At 52.0% G+C, this 12,908-nt stretch overlaps 7 protein-coding genes across 7 annotated transcripts; 3 read left to right on the top strand and 4 right to left on the bottom strand.

Annotated features, from left to right (window-relative positions):
• Window positions 1-461: 461 nt before the first annotated feature.
• MGL_2525 (uncharacterized protein) lies at window positions 462-2,150 on the bottom strand (the record flags this gene model as incomplete). The annotated part of the gene is made up of 1 exon (XM_001730091.1): window positions 462-2,150. One exon carries the CDS (start codon window positions 2,148-2,150, stop codon window positions 462-464), a length of 1,689 nt encoding a protein of 562 aa, XP_001730143.1.
• A 618-nt stretch (window positions 2,151-2,768) lies between these two features.
• On the top strand, window positions 2,769-3,249 carry MGL_2524 (uncharacterized protein; the record flags this gene model as incomplete). Its single annotated transcript, XM_001730090.1, has 2 exons — window positions 2,769-2,792; window positions 2,839-3,249. 2 exons carry the CDS (start codon window positions 2,769-2,771, stop codon window positions 3,247-3,249), a joined length of 435 nt encoding a protein of 144 aa, XP_001730142.1.
• Window positions 3,250-3,579: 330 nt separating this feature from the next.
• Window positions 3,580-5,481, bottom strand: MGL_2523 (uncharacterized protein; the record flags this gene model as incomplete). The annotated part of the gene is made up of 1 exon (XM_001730089.1): window positions 3,580-5,481. The coding sequence occupies one exon, from the start codon at window positions 5,479-5,481 to the stop codon at window positions 3,580-3,582; it is 1,902 nt and encodes a 633-aa protein (XP_001730141.1).
• Window positions 5,482-5,896: 415 nt separating this feature from the next.
• Window positions 5,897-6,710, top strand: MGL_2522 (uncharacterized protein; the record flags this gene model as incomplete). Its single annotated transcript, XM_001730088.1, has 2 exons — window positions 5,897-6,170; window positions 6,223-6,710. The coding sequence occupies 2 exons, from the start codon at window positions 5,897-5,899 to the stop codon at window positions 6,708-6,710; spliced, it is 762 nt and encodes a 253-aa protein (XP_001730140.1).
• A 247-nt stretch (window positions 6,711-6,957) lies between these two features.
• Window positions 6,958-9,174, bottom strand: MGL_2521 (uncharacterized protein; the record flags this gene model as incomplete). Its single annotated transcript, XM_001730087.1, has 1 exon — window positions 6,958-9,174. The coding sequence occupies one exon, from the start codon at window positions 9,172-9,174 to the stop codon at window positions 6,958-6,960; it is 2,217 nt and encodes a 738-aa protein (XP_001730139.1).
• A 323-nt stretch (window positions 9,175-9,497) lies between these two features.
• MGL_2520 (uncharacterized protein) lies at window positions 9,498-11,582 on the top strand (the record flags this gene model as incomplete). The annotated part of the gene is made up of 1 exon (XM_001730086.1): window positions 9,498-11,582. One exon carries the CDS (start codon window positions 9,498-9,500, stop codon window positions 11,580-11,582), a length of 2,085 nt encoding a protein of 694 aa, XP_001730138.1.
• Window positions 11,583-12,102: 520 nt separating this feature from the next.
• Window positions 12,103-12,735, bottom strand: MGL_2519 (uncharacterized protein; the record flags this gene model as incomplete). The annotated part of the gene is made up of 1 exon (XM_001730085.1): window positions 12,103-12,735. One exon carries the CDS (start codon window positions 12,733-12,735, stop codon window positions 12,103-12,105), a length of 633 nt encoding a protein of 210 aa, XP_001730137.1.
• Window positions 12,736-12,908: the final 173 nt, after the last annotated feature.

Raw genomic sequence — 12,908 nt, 5'->3', positions numbered from 1 at the left:
ACATTTCCGCATAAGCAACAACGCCATTGTCATTCTCTACCAGGAGAACGGCACTTTCTCGTCGTCGCCATACCTGAATTCGCATGGCGAAGTCGATCGATACCTGCTCAAGTCCCGACCACAGCGCCTGCATCCTCAGCGTTATGACGAGCTTCGTAAGCAGTGGCTTTTGCATGGCCTTGCAAATGTCGTCACACGCCGCATAGAGTCGACGCTGGATACGGGCGGCTGGATTACGTTTTAAGGCGCTTGCCTGCGCTAGCGAGTCCATCCAGCACAAACGACTGAGACCCAAGTCATTCCAACGGCCTCGCACATCGACGCCTCTCTATCTCTCTATCTCTCTCTCTCTACTACCTCTCTTTATGTAAGTGTCGACGAGATGGAAAGAGGCAGGCGAGCGGAAGGGGAAACCTGCTCTGTTGGGCGCCGTCTTCTTGCTTCGCTGGTCTCGCGTAGTCTTAAGCAAAGCCAAAGCCCTCTGAGCCCTCGTTCATGGCTAGTAGCAACTGACTCCGTAGCTTTTCATACGAATCGTATGCCGGCAGGTCCAGCTGATTGAAACATGTATGCGCTGCCGGCAGCCGGTCTTCTCCATACGCACGGTGGATATTGAAGCGCTGCGTCCCATTGACGCCCTGCAAATGGGCAAATCCCTCTAGTGGCACCTTGGATGTGCCTGTGATGAACTGCAGAAGCTTCGCCTTCTCCGTCTGGTCAAACGAGCGCACAGCTCGCCACCACCACTGGATCACCGGATCACTGGATTTGTAGCCTTGCAGCTCCGTGTGGTTCTTCCATTCGTCCACATCAATGTCTGGTAGACCAGAGATCAGCAGCTCCAGCTCCTGCTCACTAAACAGCTGGATCAGCGAGTGAGGAATCACCTCGTGGAAGCCATCCAAAAACGCATCGATCTGCGAGCGGATCGAGTTCGTTAGGCGCTGTTCTGTCACAAGGCGCACATACTCGTGCTTGTTCGCCTCCGTCACGGGAATCGACGCACCCCCCGGCTTCAGCTCCACGACACGTGTCTCGCCAAACACATCCTCGTCCACCGAGAACGTTAGCTCTAGCACGTCTGTGATGTCGTTATGTAGCATCCACTCGATGCTGTTGTAGTACTCAGGATCCACTGCCTCGAGATCCTTGTAGTCCACCTTGCGTCCAAGAATATGCTTGTAGAAACTCCGCGTAAAGTACGCATCGAGCAAGCGGCCGTCATATATCGCTTTACCAATCACACGGCCAATAAACTTGAAGAAGGCCAGGTGCATGTCGTTTACCGAGCTCATCCGATTCGGCTGGTACGTCGTCCGGTCCGCTGCGCATGGCTGAAACAGCGCATAGTCCGGATTGAACATTTCTCTCGACAGCACTTGAAACCACTCGCGCGTCACACCACCAGCGTCTACACCTTCCTCATGATGGAAGCGTACATTCAGCTTACCATGCTTGATTTCTGGCCCCGATTTTCGGTTAAAGTACTGGAAACTGTCATAGAACACGTGCTGCCGTCGAACCGTCAAGGACAATGGGGTATAATGCTCGCGGCGGCCCTTGTGCAGCTGCTGAGAAAAGTAGTTCCGCTTGTTATCAAAGTCCAGCACCTTGGGATTCCGCACGAGGAGCGAAAACGAGCCTGACATAAGCGCAGGGTTCTGTCGTACCATCAAATTCAGGATCTTGCGGTGCTTCTCTGTGAACACGAGAAAGTCGGCTTCCATCTGCGCGCGGCGCGTGCCTGGGGCCGACGTCACTGACTCCAGTGGTGCATCCTCTGGTGCATATGTGCCCATGACATGCTGAGACACCACCATCAAACTCTCAATCATGGGCAAAAGCACCTGGGCAGACCCTGGATCCCTTCGCAAGCGCGTCAGCGCCTCACTTAGGCGGGTCCAGAGCGCGTCAAAGTCAAAGCTCTCGTATACGCGCGCAAGCTTCTCTTCTCCCTCCCGCTTCTCTTCTGCACTGACATTTTTCGTGCTCTCATCGCCCTGTGCCGATTCTTGTGACGAGCTCCGCTGCCTACGTAGCGACGTCACAGGTATGGCTCCTGCATCTGGCATGAGAAGTGTGAATGGATTCGCGCCCCCACTCTGCAAGCGTGACAGCATCTCAGCGAGCCCATCTGATGAAGTCTCCATAAACGCCGAAGCATACGGCGATCCACGCTCCCTGTTTCGTGTTAGTTGTGTCGCTTACTAGGGTGGATAGGACACATGTTGCTACATGTAGCCAATGAGCCAATTCTCATCACCACCCACTAAAACACTCGTACGCACTCAGACATGCTCGTTCCTCTCTCTCTCTCTCTCTCTCTCTCTCTCCTATGCTGAGGCGAGAGTCTGTTCTCGCTGTTCTTGCTGGTGTTCAACGCAACGCCTACTGACCAGCGACGCCGTCTGCTGATGGCAATGACAAAACGTTCACAACGTCAGCTTTCGCCAGTCATGTGCTGAGTCATCAACACCACCAACTGTCCCTACGACAGTGTAGTTCTCCCGCCGTCGCGTGCGTATTGATCTTACTATTCGAGTCTCAGTCCGCGCCCTTCTCCACACTTTTGCGCACTCACACCGTGCGCCTGAGGGTCCCTTGGTGATTACGCCATTTGATTATGTAAATATATTATAATCCCCATGGTATCCACACGGGTGCCGGGGCCAACTCCCGCGCCCGAGCCAAGTGGCAACAATGCCTAATATAAACCGCCGGTCTGCCCCCACAACCCCTCTTTAACACACCCACAACACATCTTGACCATGCCTCTCTTTGTGCTCTCGCCCGTACGTTGCACTTCCCATATTGTTGCACTCTTGCTGACCTCTACAGGCCTCGCTTGCCCACTCGGCTCTTTTCGCTGGCTACTACACGTACCTGTCTGCTAACGTCGGGTACCAGCGCATTCGCACCGGTATTCTGGATGCAAGCAAGTCCGCAAACGACGAAAAGGTTCAGCGTGCCGTGCGTGCGCATGCAAACTTCTTCGAGTACACTCCCTTTACGTTCGTGCTGCTCTTCCTTGCTGAGCTGAATGGAGCTCCTACTGCTTGGATCCACGCTGCATACTCGACTCTGTTTGTTGCACGTGTCTCGCACGGTTTCGCTATGCTGCGCCCATCGCATCAAAAGGTTCTCCGTATCTTTGGCTTCGCCGGCACGATCGTCGTGATGCTGGGTGCCGGCCTGTACAATCTGGGTCTCGGCTACGAGCCGCTGAAGTCGTTCCTGGGCATTCAGTGAAAAGCTCTCACATAACTAGTTGAAGAGTTTGTTTTATCTCATATGTATGCATCAATTCAAGCTTCTCTGATATTCTGCACATATGTCTGTCGACTCTCTCATAAGTTATGTCACTGTGTCCGTATGAAAATAGTGTCCGCCCCCACCACCTCCTTGGAGTGTACATTCGTAGGTCCGCGTGATTCCGCGCATCGCGCACATGCTTATGAATATCGATTCGCTGCGAGCATGTCCGCCCCCGCACACGTCTCCTGAACAACAGCATCACGTCTTTCCTTCGTTCTCATGCTTCCCGTCATGGATTAGCCCGTGGCATAATCATTGTCCACCTTAAAACATCATCGAGAGTTTGCTACCCTCGCGATCCGGCACTGGCACTTGTGAAGATGGGGTCCTCTTGCCCCAATTCTTGCCAAAGGTAAAGCCGACCCACATCGCACGTCCACCATCCGACAACCCATTCTTCGCCTCCATAGCCTCAACGTGTCGCTGCTTCTCTTGCACTTCTTTGTATTTAGCCATGTCGGCGGGGTCATCAAAGTTGTCAAAGTAGCCTGTGTCGAGCTCGTTCTCTAGCTGTGGTACAAATGGTGCAGCCACTTCGCGCATGCGCATCAAGTCCACATAGCGGAAAAACGGATGCGACTGGACTTCTGAGAGCGAGTTGTAGCGCCTTTCAGGCGAGTTAATCAGACGCACAATGATGTCCCAAGCCACGTCAGTCAAATTGAACTGTAGATCCTCTGGCTTCTCGTACACGGGACGTTGAAGTGCTTTTGGCCAGTTCTTCAGATTTGTCCACGTCTCGTCAGGATGTGCGCCGCTAAACGGCGGGAAGCCGCATAGAAACTCGTACAAAATGCATCCCAGACTCCAGTAATCAACGCTTGTGCCATATTCGCGCCCACGAAGTACCTCAGGCGCCATGTAGTCTGGCGAGCCCACGACGGAGTCAGCGTACTTGACATTCTGTGTGCGCATCATCTGGTACAGAGAGCTCCGCTCAGCAGGCGTACGGTACACAACATCGGTGTCTTTTACCTGGTCAAGACGGCGCTTCATCGAATCGATGCGTCCAGGATTGATCGCTCCTGCCGCCAAACCAAAGTCTGTAAGCTTGATGTGGCCCGTCGCGTCGATCAGAAAGTTTTCTGGTTTCAAGTCGCGGTGGATGTATCCAAGTTTGTGGAGCTCATTTACCGACACAAACATCTCTGAAATATAGAAGCGTGCATGTTCTTCCCGTAGCACACCACTGTTGTTCAGCAGCGTACGGAAGTCACCACCCGGCACATACTCCATGGCCAAATACACATGCGACTCGTCCTGAAATGCATACAACAGTCGCACAAGCCATGGCGAACGCGTAGCTGTAAGGATATCACGCTCCGTCAAAACATGCCGGACCTCATCCATCTTTATCAGCACACGTTTCCGCAGTCGTTTGAGAGCGCACAGCTCGCCTGTGTCGCGCTTGCGTGCAAGAAAGACTTCGCCATAACCGCCTTGACCTACTTGCGTCACAATATGGAACTGCTGAAGACGCAGCTTGGTACGTCGTTTATGCAGCAGCTCTCGCTCGTAAGCCATAAGCTTGGCACGCTCTTTCTCATACTCAGGGGTCGCGCGCACATTCGTTGCTGATGACTGTGGCTTACTCAAAGACATAGACTGCATGGAGTCAGACAGCAGATCTCCGGCAAGTGATGCTGAAGACGATGATGCCAAAGGTGAAGATCCAGCCCAGCCACGCTCCTTCATCCTTACTTCAAAGTCAGCAAGGCGCGCACGGCGCTCTGATAAGTACCGAAGCGAGTCAAAGTAATGGTTTAGGAAGTACATTTGGGCAAGTGTGGCTTTACGCTGAACTTCAGGCATCTGAAGCGTCTCTTTCTCCCACGCCTGTAGTGTATCAGCCGGATTCAGGCTCCGGATCGATGTGCGTGTTATGCCCGCGGCGGCTGACGCAGCCGCATGCGTCTTCGTAGGGCTCGGCGACATGCCCAACGCGTCGGGATGCGCCGCAATTTTAGGGTTGGTGCCTGTTTTTGGTGGTGAACTTGTAGGCTGGTTCGCTTGTAAGCGACGCAGAAGCGGCTGCTGCGACGCCGGCGTCGGTACAGACGACACTCCCATGTCTGTCTTATTATATGTGGATCCAGGCATCATAACATTGGCGCTGCGTGGCGCATTCTCTTTCGTATAATCATAGTATGTGTGATTTTTGTTCATCGTGGTGTGGTTGCTATACAAAGAAAGATCCACACTCACGCTCACACACACTGACGAGGACAAGGGACCAGTGGACAGGGAACAAAGGTGTTGTGTTTTTTTGTGTTGCTTGTTGGACGTACACTCGCTCCAAGCGCCTGGTTGCACAAGTGACCACGTGATGCGCGCATCTCGATGAGCACGCACGTGATGTTCAGTCAGGGTGACCTGAGCTAGTCAACGTGGATGAACGCGTGCTCCATGGCACATAGAACCAAAGCGTGCGACGATCTCGTGCGTTTGGGCGGGGGCTTGATCGTAGACCGGGGCGACATAACTTGCTAAGCTTGGTCAGCTTGCTCAGTATTTGTGCCGGAAGTATTCAAAGTGGGGATAGGTCGCTGATACGATCAGTCGACGCGTATATCTTTTTATGATGGCGTCCGAACATGATGCCGACGCCATGGATGTTTCAGCCGAGGCGCCTGTTGTTCCACCAGCAAGCACGACTGTCTTGGACTTTTCCGACTTGGATGCATCGATTCAGTCATTTACACGCCGATTTGACCACTATGTCCAGACCACCATTGCTTCGTGTGATGAAGCTCGTCTTGCGGCTGATGCACAACGCACTGAAATCCAAGAACGCGTTCGTGCACTGGAGCGTGAGCGCGAAGACACGAAACATGCTCAGAAAGAGCTTTGGGAAAGTACGTAACAGTTCGCCATGTGGTGCTGACAGGCATTCTTACCTTTGTGTAGATGTGGCCTCTGAGCGAGATGCAGATGCAAAGCTACGCGCCAGTGTGCAGAATCTGATGGCACAGCGGGAAGCACTCGTACAGCGAACAGCCGGGATTCGGAAGGAAGTGTCCGAGATTCGTGCTCAGATGGAGGCTCGAAAACAGCACAAACAAATGCAAGTCCAGCGTCTGCGCGAGCAAGTTCGTCGTAATGCGCCAGAACTAGCCCAGCTCGAACGCTTAACTGGGTGTACTATTTCGCCTAGTGTCCGGGCAGGCACTATCGATTTTGCATTCTCCCTCATATCACGCGACAACCCTGCACGGTCAGCGACTCTGTCGTTAGACGTGTCGAAAACGCAATACAAGGTCCCCACGTATGATTCGATCCTCTCTGCCGCGACTGTGAAGGCTCTTCTTCAAGAGCTAGAGCGCACCGGGGACGTCTACACGTTTCTCAAGCGAGCTCGAAGTGCGATGGTGGACAGTTTGGCCAGGGAGAACTGACCCTATTTGGATGGGCCTTCGTGAGATCCGATCACAACAACCACCACATGCACACCCGCCGTGCTTACACTGTACTTCTATTCATAAGTATATAAATAAATAAATAAATAAATATATATATATATAGGCATGCAAATATGGAGATGATCAACATGTGCACAAAAAACCTATGGGGGGCTTTGAACGAACGAGTCGAAAAAAAAAAACTCAAAAAAAGTATGCAAAGACAAGGAAAGAAACATGCCGTCTACGCATAGTTGTTGCTGCTAGCATCGGACTTGAGCGCTAGCTTCGCGCGCTCACCCGCCTCACGCTCTTTTTTCTGTTCCTCTTCTTGCGCAAAAACGCCTGATGCTGCAAGATGCGCCGCCCTGGTGTCAAAACCGCCATCCGATAGCATAGCGCGGATATACAGAGCCCATGTACCGAAGTAAGCCTTGATATCGGAAAAGCGCTCAAGGAACATGAGGCCATGATAGAAGTACATATAGTTCCAACAGGACGAGAGATACGACTTCACGAAGCCGAACGAAATCCCCTCCGACCGTCGGCGCGCCGTCAGTCGTTCCTTATCGTCACGACGCGCAGCCATTGCGCAGTACCGCGCAGTGATGATAAAAGGACGTGCAGATCCATGCGTTGTGTGCAAGTTCGCGTCCAAAGCGCGCGTCAGGTCATTGATCTTTAGTACCATGAGCATTGCACGTGGGACGCGGCGAAGTAGCGCCATAACATCCACAAGAAGCCCCTCTTTTTCCATCACAGTCTTACGAATGTGGTCTTTTTCGTCATCAGACAGGCGCGAGCTTGAATCGAGATCCAGAAGAGAGGACTTGCGCTGCTTTCCCTTCACGCCTGTTGGATTCTTGTTGTCACTACCTTCCAAGCCTGAGCGACCGGTGATCGCACTTTCCAACACCGGGTAGAGATCGTCGTCGATGTTGCCAACAAGCCTTGCATATTTGCGGCGCTCTCTTGTAACTTTCGGCGACGAGCGTGAGATCAACGAGAGCCAAAACCGCGCGTAGTTTGCACGCAGCTCCTCATCGATCTCAAAGTACAGGCCGTGGTCCAGGAGCACAATCTCGAAGTTCTCCGCGGATCGCGAGCCAGGCTGTCGTGGACGAATCAACACATTGCCACCGTGTGGGTCGGCATGGAAAAAGCCGTGCATATACAGCATCTGTGAGAAGATGCGAGCAAGTTCCTGTGACACGCGATTTCTGTCGATGTGGTGTTCAGCCAGGAATGCAAGGTTGTCCGGCCGTTGTCCCTTAACAAACTCCATTGCCATCACACGCTTGTGGACCCATGGTACCTTGGGGAAGTACACACATGTCGACTTGTACTGGGCAAAGTCCTTTTGCGCGCGCAGTGAGTTGCCAGCCTCGTGTCGGAAATCCAGTTCCAACGGCAGGTTCTTGTTCATTTCATCAGCAAGCCAATCAAAGGCGAACTGAGGAAACACTCGCTTGACCCAGTTCACCAGAATTGTTACCATACGCATGTCAATGTCGGAGAACCGCTCCACGTTCGGGTGCAGCATCTTGACAGCGAGGATTTGGCCGGTTTCTCGATCACACGCGCGGTGCACCTGCGCAAGAGATGCCACACCCAAAGGCTTTTCATCCAGCCAAGAAAAGGCCTCATCAAACGTTTTCCCTGTTTCGTGTTGAAAGAGGACCTCGAGCTCCGGCAAAGGTGTTGGCTCATTTTGATCCTGCAGCGGACGCATCGTCGTTGTCCACTCTGGCGGCAGCAGAATCACTGACGATAAGTGCTGTCCCAGCTTGATATAAAGGCCTCCATTCGTCTGCAAAGCAACAAGCAAGCGCTGTGCGGAGCGCAAGTGACAGTTACGCAGACTTTCTTCCTCCTCTTCCTTTGATGCATACTTCGCATTCAGGACACGCCGGTAGTCCCAGACACACAAAGCTACAGCCTTGATAATAGTCGTCGACCGTTTCAGTGCAAGAATCATAAACTGGGCTGTCTGCGACGCACTCGAGTCAGAGACACTCTTCTTCAAATCTGCATATAGCGATTCTAGGCTCGAGAAAGAAGATGTCGATGGCGGCGATGATGGTGAGGTCATCGTCGTGCCTGCATCTGCTGAGAGTTTGTTCCAGCCAACATAAACAGTGCCACCGAGCACGAGAGTCACTCCTAGCACATACGAAAGAAGTCGCGAGCCGCGACGGAAAGCCGCGTGCTGATTTGCTGTGCGGTGCGGAAATGGTACAGCTGGCTCATCAAAAAGAATGGGCTCAGGTGCTTTCTGCGGCGGGTATCGTGGCGGCGGTGTTGTCGGACGCACGCGGAATTTCGCTGTGGACGGTCTTTTATCGTCTGACGAGCCCGTCGCAAGCAATCGGATCTGACCCCGTCCATGACACGGGGCTGCTTTGGCACATGTGATGGCTCGTAGCCGCAGGCCGCCCACCATGCACAGCATAGGTCTCATAGCTCCACACCAATGCTGCTGCTGCGACGGCTGGTGTTGCTGCTAATGATGTTTCGAGCCGTGGAGGACGTCGTTCGTCGCTTGTACTGCGTAAATGGTCTCTCGTATTCGGGAAGACTAGCGACCAAACCCGATATATCACGTGAATGACGCCCAATGCCACCTCCACTGAAACCTAGATGAGAGTTTGATTGATGAATGTGAATGGTCGAGGCGAGTGCTTGGCGTCAGTTCAACACCCTGTGAGTAAGGGCGCCAGGCGCACACTAGGGAAAGTCGATCGAGTTCCATTCAAGCCAGTACCTGCTTTCTCTCCAACTTTCATGGATGAACAGGTGACCAAGGAGAAGCCCGAATCGTCGGCGGTCGAGGATCCCCTCGCTGACCATGCGATCTTGAGCCAGCCTATCGTATCAAGTTCCACGAACGAGTACTCGCCAGAAGTAGAACAAAGGGCCGGAAGCCCGGTCGCAGAAAGTGTCGCTGTCGCGAGCGAAGATGGCGAGAGTTTACCTGATATCACCAAGATACAAAACAAGCCGAAGGAGTCTAGGTCTTCATTCCGCCACCAAAGAAGAGCCGAACGAACTTGGAGCACGTCGGCACCTAGCGGCTTAGTACATTACCTTCGGCGTACGTCTATGGCGGCTCCACCATTGGCAGATGCGCTGAATGCCCACACGGCTGTCGAAGCACCAAAAATGACGCTGAAAGCAGATAGCTCAAACGAAAACATCTTCAAGCGCGCGTTCTCTGAGATTTACGAAAAGCTCGAGCGCTACGAGTCTCAAGATGCCGAGGAGGGTGCGCGATTCGAATATCGCTTGGCCAGAGCGCGTCAGGCCTTGCCAGATAATGTTCAAAGCATCGAGGACATCCGCGGTCAAGACATGGAAGATATCGAAGAAGGCAAGATCCAACCACTGTCCATGCGCCGCAGTAGTACCACGCGCTCTGAACCCAAAGAGAAAGGCGATGCTGAGCAAAAGCCAGACCCCTTTCTCGTCACATTTGAGACGACAAACTCGGAGCATGAAAACCCGCGTACATGGTCTTTCGGTTATCGTGTATCGATCTTGGCTATGTACGCAATGTTCTCGCTTATCGGACCATTTGCTTCGTCAGTGGTGTCACCTGCTTCGGCGGCAATTGCTGAAGATTTGGACATGGAGTCGAAGCTTGAACAAAACCTCTTGGTTGGCTTGTTCATGCTCGCATTTGTCGTTGGTCCCTTGTGCTCTGCACCTGTAAGTGAGACATATGGACGCCGCGTCGTGGTGCTTGTTTGTTCTCTATTCTTCATTGTCTTCAATATCGGCTGTGCCGTGGCCAATACTGCTGCTCAGTTGTTGGTGCTGCGCTTTTTTTCAGGTGCTTTTGGTGGCGCTATTATACCCATGGGTGGCGGCACTGTGTCTGATATGTTTGAGGTGCATGAGCGTGGCACAGCTATGGCTTTATACACGATCGCCCCTGTCCTCGGTCCATCTCTGGCGCCCATCATAAGCGGCTGGATTATCCAGGGGTGGGGCAAGGATCACTGGCGCTGGGTATTTTGGGTCTCGACCATACTTGCAGGCTTTATTTGCGTTCTTGGTATATTTTTCGTTCGAGAGACGTATGCTCCTCGTTTGTTGTATCTAAAGGCACGTAAGCTGCGCAGGGAGTCGGGCGACAAGCGATATCATTCATCGTTCGAAATGCGATCAGAAACTATTTGGCAAAAAGTCAAGCGAATCCTTCTCAGACCATTGATTTTTCTCGCCACGGAACCACTCGTCACTCTCCCTGCCCTGTACATGTCAATTGTTTACGCGTGTTTCTACCTCAACGTTGCTTCACTTCCTTATGTCTTTCGTGATCATTACGAGTACAATGTGGGCATCGCATCTTTGCATTACATTGGGCTCATGATCGGCTTGGTGGGTTTTGGACAATTCGGTGGCTGGTTCATCGACTTTATGTACAAACGATTGAGCAGAAAACATGGCCGCAGGCGTCCTGAGTACAAGCTTCCTTTGCTTATGATCACCGTTTATGTGTTGCCCGCTGGCATGCTTTTGTTTGGGTGGACGGCTGACTACCACAAATTCTGGATTGCACCAGACATTGGTCTCGTACTTGTGGGCTCCGGGATCATTGGCAGCATGCTTTTAATACAAATGTATTTGGCTGATCTTATGACAATTTACGCTGCATCCGCAATTAGCGCTGTGACATCTTCGCGCTCACTGATGGCCTTTGTTTTCTTGTTATTTTCAAACGCCATGCTGACGAATTTGGGCGTTGGATGGACTATGTCAGTTTTGGCATTGATTGTGGCAGTTGTTGGTATACCTGCACCATTCTTACTCTATAGATATGGACCCTTTCTCCGCTCCAAAAGCAAGTATTGTGTCCAGGGTTGATGTTGAATGCATTGTATATATGCTTTGTTTAGGCATTCATGAATCGTGTCCGGACGTGAACTATAGACAATGTAAAGGCGCTTTGGATATATGGATTATTCTACAATAATTTGGTTAATGACACGGACAGACGAAAACTCGGGTGAACAGTGATGGTCCCCTACGACAAGGCTAGGGCCTACATGATCAACGCTGCTTCATATTTTGGTCGTGGTTGGTATATACTTCATGTGCCAACGGAAAGGGTGCATCGGAACTTTCCGGGGCTGCACATACACATGTGGCGACGAGTGTTCGTTCCGGGACTAGGGCCAAGTCCAACTATGCTGACCACAGGCCAAGTGAATCATGCTTCGTGAAGGGCAGCGAGTAGCGCGACAGGTAGATGAGAATGAGTAGTGATGTACATACGCAGAACTGTAGGACATGGATTGCTAGCGTGAAATATATGTTGTTATGAGGGGTAAGATCTGATAGAGCCACAAGCTACCACCAGTGTCATTCGTAGTCGTACAATGCCCTAGCGATGGAAGACAGGCATGCCCGGCTTCCATCCAATAGGTCTGCACAAATGCCAAGTATCCGTCTCGGAGCGATGTTCTTGATAGGTGTTTTTCTGATCCACAGAGGCATACACTGTGAAGCCATGTTGCTCGAGTGTCAAAACCAACTGTAGTATTAATTGGCGAGCAAGCATGGTGTCTGAACCCTCCGCGTACCAGTAACTAGAGTTCAACGCTATTTCCGTGACACCCTGTGAATACTGGTGTGGCTCTCGACGCAAGCGAGCAATCGTCAAGGCGTTGTGGAGCTCCCATGAGAGATCTGGTGGAACGTCAATCAGTCGCACCATGTTGAACTGCGAGAACGCAATGCTAATCCACTCGGAGGGTGGCGGCGGAGGCATTTGATGGCGAAAAATCATGGTGTCTTTGTCAGTCTCTTTTTTGCTAACATCGGTTGAGAATATCAGAATCCAGCCCGCGCCATACAGTGCTGCCAACACGTTGCGCACAAGCCTTCGAGCTTCAATGCCTGCTTGTCCTTTTCCATCCCAAGGAAATCCCCACAGAACATATTCGTGTGAGCCGCCGTAAGGCTTTTCCAGTTGGATCCCTAAAGGCCAGCTCTGCTTGATTGTGTCACGCAGCATATTGAGAATCTCGGGTGGAAACCCTAGGAACCGCATTCTATCGGCTCTGTGAAGCGAGACGGACGCCATTTTAGAGAAAAATGTATAAGATGAGTTTGGCATGTCGCTGTTGGTGACGGACGAGTCATTGTGAAACCAACTTTTTATTGTCTGTGCACCTTTGAAAGAAGGCA

Source organism: Malassezia globosa (genome assembly GCF_000181695.2).
Source record: "Malassezia globosa CBS 7966 chromosome Unknown mgl_sf_6.1, whole genome shotgun sequence".
Classification (NCBI taxonomy): domain Eukaryota; kingdom Fungi; phylum Basidiomycota; class Malasseziomycetes; order Malasseziales; family Malasseziaceae; genus Malassezia; species Malassezia globosa.
Note: the sequence above shows the minus strand (reverse complement) of the source record. Positions and strands in the feature narration are given on the sequence as shown.